The sequence below is a fragment of the Suillus bovinus genome, assembly GCF_016758785.1.
Source record: "Suillus bovinus strain UH-Sbo-P2 chromosome Unknown EDB93scaffold_10, whole genome shotgun sequence".
NCBI lineage: Eukaryota > Fungi > Basidiomycota > Agaricomycetes > Boletales > Suillaceae > Suillus > Suillus bovinus.
The window spans coordinates 704,715-714,344 of record NW_024542066.1 but is presented as its reverse complement, the minus strand read 5'-3'; the positions used below and the strand labels follow the sequence as shown (position 1 = coordinate 714,344).

Here is a 9,630-nt window from a genome sequence, read left to right as displayed (position 1 = left end):
AAGAGAACGAAACTTGCTTGAAGGACAGCAAACCCAAGCAACCCCAGTCAAAGAAAAACATGTCCACTGCCCCCTCCACTCTTACCCTCGATTCCGCCGAACTCCAGGACCAATTCGTCCCTATCTCCCAGACCGAACGATTCGTATTAGATGAACATTCCTCCCTTGCATCCTCCGTCTCCGACCCCTCATCGTCAGAGGATACCGACGTATCACTTTCGTCCTCTTTATATTTCACCGTCATTGATCGTATTGAGGGAGACGCCCTCTTTGAAGCAACGCTATTATCAGAGCAACACGCACTCGAGCTGGAGAGAAAGCTCGCCGAACGCCCAGCAAGAAGCGCAGCAATAATTGCCTGCCATCATTAACATCATCAGGACCACCCGCCTGATTGAACTATCTGCAAACCGAATCCCCTCTCGCATCCGCACAAGAAGCACATGAAGTCATCCAGTGCCAGAGGCGCATCAGATCGATTGCGCTTCAGCTTCTCCCTGATAGCCTTAAGCCTGACTTGCTATCAGTTGTACACCTCATTGCCAACCGAACCGCGACTGAAGTCGCTCGTCCGCCTTCTCCTCCTCGTCCTCTCTCCCGTCATCAGTCACCAGATCGTAACTCGCCTCCACTTCCGGTCAGGGCACCGCAACCACAGGTTGCTTCCAGAGGAAGGAGACCTACCGGATACCAGATCGCTCGAAGGCGGTGTATAAGAGAAGATAAGAAGAAAGAAAGAGAGGTCATTGACCTTACATCCCCTTCCCCACCCCCTCGCATTTCTACAAAGAAACCCGGCTTTGACAACGTAAAATGTCGCATCTGTAAAGAATATGGGCATCGCCACAAGAATTGCCCTCAGTACTCTTGCGTGGTATGTCATGCCATCGCCCCAGGACACCTCTCGGTCTACTGCAAAGACCTCAGAGGAACCTACCCTCTTCCAATTGTCTATACAGATGACGGATTCTACGAAGCCCTCCGTAATTGGGAGGCAGACCAGAAAGCATTCTATGAGCAAGAATGCGAACAAGCCGATGAAGACTATCGCAACCAGCCAAGCTCCTCAACGGACCTTGATGACTTTAACAACGCCGAGGCAGACCCCGTCTATTACGACGATGCTAGGATGGATTGATTGAAGTCGGAGACTTCAACGGTTACACTGGGGTAATGTTACAATAACATTTACTCCTATTACATTTTTCTTTTCTTGTAACCATGCCGCCGACTCTAGACTCATCTAGACTCGGCTATTCTCTTATCAAGCGGGCTGTCCGCACTTATCTTCTTTTTGATTGTAACATAGATACTATCTTGCGCCGCATGGCGGTTTCACCTATCTTTGCTATCCTGATAGGTTGTACTCTTTTTCCTATCTCTGTTACTTTTCTTGTCGCGGCTACGCCGCTTCCGTTTACCTATATAAACCCTCTGTACCATAGATGTATTCCTTAACTTAATCTACTGGGTTTTCCCCTTGAATCCTGATCTACTAAGGTCTCCACCCTTAGTAGCCTGAACTCTGATTCTAAGACAGTCACTCACTGTCTTAGCCTGAAACCCTTGATTGCGGTAGAAGTGCTAAAACCACTCACCGCTGATCCTGCATAGAAGCCGCGGCTCGTGCAGTAGGAACCACCAGAAACCTTCCTTGTATTAGGAAGGCCGACGAACTGTTTGCCCGACAGATCTATCTTGATCGGCAACAGCAGAACTATCCCAGTCGTAACAAAGGGAAGAGAACTGGTGCAAACTTTGTGTATGCATCTTGAGGGTTAAGGAGTAAGGTGCGACATGCAGGCTCCAAATCCCGTGCATACCCTCATATGAAGAACTTTGCATCGAGATTGAAAATGGCAGCTGTGCACGACTTGACATCAGAAACCATTTCGGCACGAACACTATTGATGCCTTTGACAAACTCAAAAGACAATTAGCAGGAGTGATTTATGATTCATACACTGATGTACTACTTACATGGCAACTGAAGTTCTTATGGGCCATCATGTTGTGGTCTGCTGGAAGAATAAAAAGAAAGATTTCGGCTTTAACGCCATCCTGTATTGACATTGGAGAGAGCCACCGCTCTTTGCTTGTGAGATCGATCCTAGGAGGTGGCGCATGCAAGGGGAAAATGATGGTATCGACCCAGAGGCAGTGTGTTACAGAAAACTTGTGTCCATAGTTCTTGATGGTATCTTCCTTGGCAGCGAGTGCGAGGTCCTTGTTGGTGAGCTTTGTCTTCCGACCTTTAGAAAGTGTAGCCTCAAGGAGAGCGTTCTTCTTCAGAGCCTCCCAATACTTTCCTCACATATCTAGAAGTAGCCTTTGTGCAAGTTCAAGTGCCTATTAATAGAGATGATTGATCAGCTGCTGTCATTCATTCACAACATAAAGATTTGCCTTGCAAAGATCTTCAGCTGATGCATTGAGAGGAGGTGCTGCAATTGTGGTACGAACGTGCAATAAATCTGAATCGTTGTTGGACTGGTCACTGTCTGAATCTGTCGAGTCAGCAGCGGAGCTGCTATCCATATTCTGAATATCTTGAGTAAAGTCTTTACCTTGGGCATTCTGAGGCATGGCAGTTTAGAGAATGTAATGAAGAGCAAGCTGGGAACATCTGAATTAGTCAGACACACTTTAAATCAGCACTGTTTGGGTAGTGTCAGACCCTGTTGATGTAATAAGATGGTAGCAAAACATGTACCCTTATCAGAAACATAATATAACTATCGTGTATCCACTTCGAAGCAATGATTAATGAACAAACCGGCCTCGTACTTCTAAGATCCTTGCGCCATTGTGATGAAACAGGAGAATGAGGGTGGCAGGTGTCTGGAGTATGTGGTATTAAAAGGCATGTTCAATAGGCAAGATTGAGAGTAGTGACAGATGCATGGAATTTGATGTGGTGAAGAGCATGGATAAGCAAGTAGCTGCTCCAGGATTTGTTGGGGTAAGTGTCATCACAAATGACCTTTGATGCGAGCATAAATGCAGATACAAACAGATGGTGACCCGAAGATGCCCAAGCAGTGGGAGCAGCAAAATTGATGGAGGTCTGGAGTTTTGTGTAGGGAAGGGCAACACAGCAAAATGCAGATACAAACAGATGGTGACTGTGTCATCACAAATGACCTTTGACACTGAAGGTTCAACAATTCAGATGGTTAGTCTGAACAATGTTGGGTCTTGTTCGACCCTAAAGAGTTTCTGTACTGAGCTCAAAGCTCAGAGAGAGAGGAAAACTAATAAGACTCTGACTGGTGGTGGAAACTGGTGAAAAGGTAACTTGATTATGTAAGCTACAAAATAGCAAACATAAGGTAAAGACAGTATCTACAAGCCTAGTCAGGAATGAGTCTCTACAACACGAGCATAAATGCGGATACGAACAGATGGTGACCCGAAGATGCCCAAGTGGTGGGAGCAGCAAAATTGATGGAGGTCTGGAGTTTTGTGCGGGGAAGGGCAATACAACAAAATGAGGAAGCTTTGCTCGTCAGTGGGAGTTGGATGGAGGTGGAGGTAATACCAGGTGCACAATGTTGGCATAGACAATGGAATAGGGGAGCTTATTTGCCAATGGGGTATTACTCTGGACAAGCAAAGAGATGGGCGATGAGCTGGACGCACAACAATTAGCATATGCAATGAAATGAGGGTGCTTACTTGGGGATGAAGGATGCTCTGGGCGAGCAAACAGACTGTGTCCAACACTGATTTGTTGAAGTAAGTGTCATCACAGATGACCTTTGATGTGAGCATGAAAGCGGATGTCAGTGACCCAAATATCTCTGAGTTGCGAGTAAGGGCGTGTTTGATTTCTGGAGAAGGACTTGAGCTGCAGTGAAAGTGGCGAACAATTTAAAGTATAAGGAGCAGGAGGGAATGATAAGTTAGATAAGTTTCCTTTGGATGCGAAGAAACATGTCGGTATCAGTATAGTCAACAAGAAAATAATCCCCATTGTTGTCAAAATCTGGGACAAGTAAAGCACCACGAATAATTGAATGAAGAGTGATGAATTCAGATGAAGCTGCAGGCCGTGCATGCAGATGAGTGAGTTGCAGGTCTCAATCTAGGAGGCGCCGACATGGTGAAGCATCCATGGGAAGAACCAAAGCGAGATCTAAGGTGCAGTTGCCAACAATGTGCTTGAACATGAATAATAATTTGACAAAGATATTTTTATCTCAGCCATCCTTGTCCTGCATGCGGATTAGAACGCAGTCATGATGCTCATGGCCATGAAAACTTGGACTGCATCACAGATAGTCAGTGGTTAACTTCCAGGTAATGGTCGACTCATATTGGACTTTGAGATAGCGATGTTCATGTATCTTTTGAAAAAAATGCAGTGTCAGAGATTCGATTAAAACTTCAGAATGAAGGAAACTCACCAGGTCTTGCACTGGAAGTTTCAACCGCATCACTCCATCTGGTAATGGTATATGGTGGGAGGGTAGGAAGTGATTCAAAAATGTCATGAGCTTCTTCCTGAAGTGGTCGAAGGCACGATTTGACCTGTGTTCTTCCTCTACCTGTGCTAAGCTGGTAAGACTCCTCAATGGCGAACTGGTATGCAGGTAAGCTTCAAATAACTTGTTGTTATTATTGTCTTCTTTGAGTTCTTCCCATGAGAGTGTAAGTTTGTGTTGTTCCTCATCAAGATAGTTGATACAGCTGCGAATGAATTCGGAAACAAAGCTCTTATGAGAGAGTACAACAATCTATGGTATACACAAAGTTTAAGTTATTGATGGGAAGCAAACTTCCAGAGTAGGCGATGTCATACCTGGTTAGCGATGTCCTTACGATTAGTCTGCCATAGATACCAATGCCTGATTGGTCCATGCTGCTTCTCGTTCGGTCGAGTACTGAAGTTGTGAGCGGCACCTTTTGCTATGATGTCGTCAAATATGTGCTTTGAGGCATGCATTTTGGGGAAATTCCAGTTCTTGATTGCATCTGGATCAGTCTCATTAATGATTGTGATGTATTCCTATGATATAACGCTATTGTCAGTACACTACATTGACAGGAGACATGGAATCAACACAACATACAAAACCTCGGCTTTTCCTGCTTCGATTGTGCTCTCTGTGTGCACATCAAGAGATATGTACATGTTGATATGGAGATAACTTGCTATGCACCATAAAAGTGCATAGCCAGCTTCATCATCTGTGCGTGTCAGTACATTCTGGGTGGTATATAAAATTTGCTATCAAAATCAAATTCAAGTGGTCTGTCGATGTCAAATCAACATGTTGTACCTTAGAAATGTCCCTAAGTTTATTACCATCACTGTAGGTAATGTTAGTAACTCAATCGAAATGATTCAAATTGCGCCATCATGTGAAGGCAGCGAATCTATGGGCAATTGAATAGTCGGATTCAGATGGAGCAGATTAGTACAATAAATCAACTCACTGGTCATCAATCTTTTTCTCAGCACCGCGCCCCAGAGCCGCTGCATGTCGTTTAAGCTCACCAAATAAATGTTTCCCCCATTCCCCTAAATGATACATATGAAGGTGGTCCTGTAAGATCATTTTGTGTGGGTTGGAATTTGGGAGCCGCCAAAAGACATTCTACAACAGAGAAAGTCAGATTCAATCAAGGATATATAATAATGAGTACCAACCATAACTGGCCAAAGGCCCCGTTTTTTCAATGCCTCTTCTCCAGCTGTTTTGTTCTGGTTCCATAGTTCTATGCAAGCTTGCGTGTCTTCAGGCGTTTGGATTGGATAAGTAGAAGCATTGTCATACAGCTTATCAGATGGTACAAGGCAAATAGGACATGGGCAATGACAATTAGTGCCCCGTATCAGTGCCATGACATATCTATTGTTTAAGACCAATCAGAAATTTGTCTACAGAAATTAGTATACAATGTACTGTTCCTCATAGTCAGCAGATAAGAGTAAAATGAACACATACAACCACCTGACGATACCATCATAACAGAGATGCGTATACCCTGTCTTGGCGTGGAGTATGATGGTTTTGAGTAGCTTGAAAAACCCTTCATGCCATACAACATGTTTGAGGTTCATGTACAACAGCTTGCTGTCCTCTTCAGAATCTTCAGGAACCTGCATGAAAGAAACTCAGGAGTAACGAGACTGGTTTCAGTTCCTAAATTTAAAGACATACTATTGGTAACCAACTGACCATCTGCCCACCACCAAACCTGTCAGTGTTTCTGATGTGAATGGGCAAGTTTCCACAATGAGTGAAGACCAGATAAGCTTTGACTGTACCAGTGGAAGAAAGGTGCGTCTTGTCTGCATACAGAATAAATGCGAAAGGGACGGCATTTTCAGGTAAAGACGACTGTGATACATGCAAGAAAGGGCATTGCTTAACAGAACCATAAGAATGATAGTACAAAAAATAAGTCATACTTGGACATTCCACCAACGATCCACAGTCCAAGGTTTGTGGTAAAAATGTTTGTAACATGTCCCATCGTGTTTATATACCCACTGCGCATCCCAAATGAAGTGCAGCACCAGAAATGGGTCCTGTAATAAGTCCAAAGCCCAGTCCCACAATGGGCATGTATATACATCAAACATGAGGTCTTCTCGTTTATGCTTGGTCGTAATAGTATGCTTCTCAAACTGTAAAGGTATTGGTAGTTACAAAAGGGAAATGTGGCATTCTCCTCTTACAGGTGTCATCTGGCCAGCTGCCCTATCCCAGGCTACAGAGACATCATGGTGGGACTTGAAGGTAATATTTGCTTGACCATCAACAATTCTCCAGACAAGTTGTAATAGCGCATCTGTGTGGTCCTTGTTAAGGGCAGCATTGTGCGCAAGTTCAGCAAATTCAAAGTCTGCATGACAGCTGAATGGCTGCCAAGGTTCTTCATCAACAATAGGTGGCTGCTAATCTTGCTTGCGTCCAAATGTAGAGAAAGTCTCGATTGAGGTTGCACGACCAGATTTCAGGTGATACTCCATCTTAAATGTATCGAGATCAGAGTGAACCGAAGGCGCCACTGAAAGCAAGGATAGAGCAAGGGGTACAGGAGCGTGAGATGCCATGCTGGAATCTGAATCTGCACCTGAATTGTGAAAAAAATGGATGAGGAGCACATTGTGATCAGTCAAAGTACATACATTGCCGTGAGTCTCCACTGATGCTCGTCACATCAACATCTGGTACCGTTTCAAATGACGAGTCTGCACTAAATTCATTGGGTGCATTCTCTGTGTGATCCTGGAGTGATGTTGAAGGGTCTGACGACAGGGAGCCAATATTATGTGTTGTGGCTGCTTGTTCCTTGAGAAGACGCTTTCTCTTTTGGCATGCCTCTGATCATTGATGATTGTGTGATAAGAGACATTAGTACTGTTACTTTAAGTCGATAGAAAGACAATTCACCACATACCTTTCCTTTTTATTTGCTCCTCAACCACCTGTGCTGCGAGCACTGCAAACTCGTCATCATTCTTCTTTTTCTCTCATCTTCTCAAACAACTTTTCTCGTGAGACCATATCCCACGAGATGAGAATGACTTATTGCAGTATTGACAATGAATCTGGTTGTTGGAGGTCGAGGGTATATTTAGTACATTTACAGTATACTTGTGACGTCCCCTGGCTGGACTGTTTGTGATGCTTCTGCTTGGTGCCATGCAGGGTGTTGTTAAAAATACAGACACAGAAAGGGAGGAGACGATACTGAGAAGATGGTAGAGGCAACAAATATTATGAGTCAGGTTTGTCGACTCGACATTAGCATCATTCACTGTAACTTGTTACAGTAACGGCAACTTCCGATGAACTCAGATTCTGAATCAGTCTGAGTCATATGCACCGAAGCAAATTGAAAGCGCCAAAAATCCTTGTAAGTGACACATGCATCCTTTCAAGCACCCTAAAATAACTCACACCCTATGGGAATATGGATGCAATGTAGTTGTCAGGCATCAAATTAATGTTCCAATAAGGAACACTTGCAAGGCACCCCTGGAGATTTCCAACATGTGTCTCACAGCTAGCTACCTTGTGGGTGCAATCAAGAACCTCATTGGTGGGTGCAGCTCATTCAATGCATTGATGGCTCATTTCCACAGCCTCTTGGACTCAAGCTTAATAATGGAGCACAAGCAGGACTGGGCACAGTTGATCATTGTAAACAAATTCAAACATCCATATTGTTTGAGTGGTATGAATATTTGTCCAAAACAACTGTATTGATTGGCTCAGAACTAGATATTGCCCCATCAACCATGATACCCAAGCAAAAGCAGAAACATGACTCACTGCTGTCGCGATGTGCCACTTGGGCTGCTGGTTCAATTTTCAAGTGAGTCTGACCATGGTATGCAGACTAAGTCTTCATTTCCATTCTAATTTGCACAGGTAATGCATTTGGTTGAATCCTGACCAGTTCATACTCACAGCATCATGGCCACAAATCATTCCAAGGCAGTAATCTTTAAATCCTTTGCAATTTTGAAGCGGCATTTGACATGCACTGACAAACATAGATGCTGCCAAAGCAATAACAATGGTGAGGAAGGTTAAACACATTTTCTGTGTGAGTGATATGGAATGTTCTGAGGGGATTCTCAAATAAGATGGGGGAACGTTGTATGTCAACAACTTTTATATCCTGCATATGGGTATGATTCCAATCGATTTGGCAAGATTGTTATTGCTGTGAGATTGCAGAAATTTTGGTAGAACCTGCAGGAGCATGCTCAATTACAGTCGTTCTCGAAAGTCTTGACTCACGTGTTTGTGGTGGTTCAAAAATAGTAGAAATGTTGAGAATTCAATTAAATCATTTTCGAGTTGTATACACCTCTGTACACCTTCAAACATGTCATATCGCACAAGATTCTCACTCAGGCTCACCATGGTCTACCAAAGGATCAGTCCTGATCGAAAAGAATGAGCTCTGTACCTGCTTTTGGAGGAAGGATGGGAGATCGAGCACATCACTGATGTCCTTGGAGTGTTGTCAAGAAGTATAGAGCGGGGAGAGGCAAATCATAATGAAAATGGATGTGCTAATCCTCATACACCAATCATGGGCTGCCCTCGCTTGTTGGATCAAATTATGAAGGATGAGATCTACGAGCTGCTAGCCAAAAACCCATCTCTACTACTTAATGAGATCAGCAAATGGCTCACCATATATCATGATCAACCAATATCCACACCAGCTCTTTACCACAACCTCAGGGACCTTGGACTCACCTACAAACACTTGAAGAGGATAGCGGCCGGATGTGATGACAGTTTCTGAGCTGATTGGTTGCACAACATGACAGCCAACTATACAGCTGAGCAGCTTGTGTTCCTGGACGAGTCAAGCAAAGATGACCGCACCGTACTTCCTAGATATGGTTGATCTCTTAGTGGACAAGCCCCCTTTGACAGTGTCCGCTTAAACAGGGGTATTTGATACAGTGTGCTGCCAGCTCTCACTATTGATGGCTATCTGACTGTTCGAGTCATTGAGGGATCTATAGATGGTGCGGAGTTCTATGATTTCATTGTTAACAATGTGGCAAGTGCATTCTTTTCACATCAAGGAGAGCTTCAGCTTCTGTATGTTCAAACATGCTTCATCTTATTCTGTCACTCACTT

The 9,630-nt window shown here is 43.9% G+C and overlaps 3 protein-coding genes across 3 annotated transcripts; all 3 read right to left on the bottom strand.

Annotated features, from left to right (window-relative positions):
* Positions 1-1,825: 1,825 nt before the first annotated feature.
* On the bottom strand, positions 1,826-2,586 carry EDB93DRAFT_1247660 (uncharacterized protein; the record flags this gene model as incomplete). The annotated part of the gene is made up of 3 exons (XM_041452619.1): positions 1,826-1,924; positions 1,981-2,304; positions 2,392-2,586. 3 exons carry the CDS (start codon positions 2,584-2,586, stop codon positions 1,826-1,828), a joined length of 618 nt encoding a protein of 205 aa, XP_041310778.1.
* Positions 2,587-2,944: 358 nt separating this feature from the next.
* EDB93DRAFT_1062984 (uncharacterized protein) lies at positions 2,945-3,103 on the bottom strand (the record flags this gene model as incomplete). Its single annotated transcript, XM_041444860.1, has 1 exon — positions 2,945-3,103. A coding segment is annotated over one exon (159 nt), but the record flags the coding sequence as incomplete, so codon positions are not given.
* Positions 3,104-3,905: 802 nt separating this feature from the next.
* Positions 3,906-7,069, bottom strand: EDB93DRAFT_1239132 (uncharacterized protein; the record flags this gene model as incomplete). The annotated part of the gene is made up of 15 exons (XM_041451596.1): positions 3,906-4,081; positions 4,103-4,163; positions 4,326-4,349; positions 4,410-4,739; positions 4,805-5,011; positions 5,076-5,080; positions 5,312-5,316; positions 5,443-5,482; positions 5,504-5,603; positions 5,657-5,858; positions 5,913-6,109; positions 6,171-6,350; positions 6,422-6,640; positions 6,692-6,907; positions 7,013-7,069. The coding sequence occupies 15 exons, from the start codon at positions 7,067-7,069 to the stop codon at positions 3,906-3,908; spliced, it is 2,019 nt and encodes a 672-aa protein (XP_041310776.1).
* Between the last annotated feature and the right edge of the window lie 2,561 nt (positions 7,070-9,630).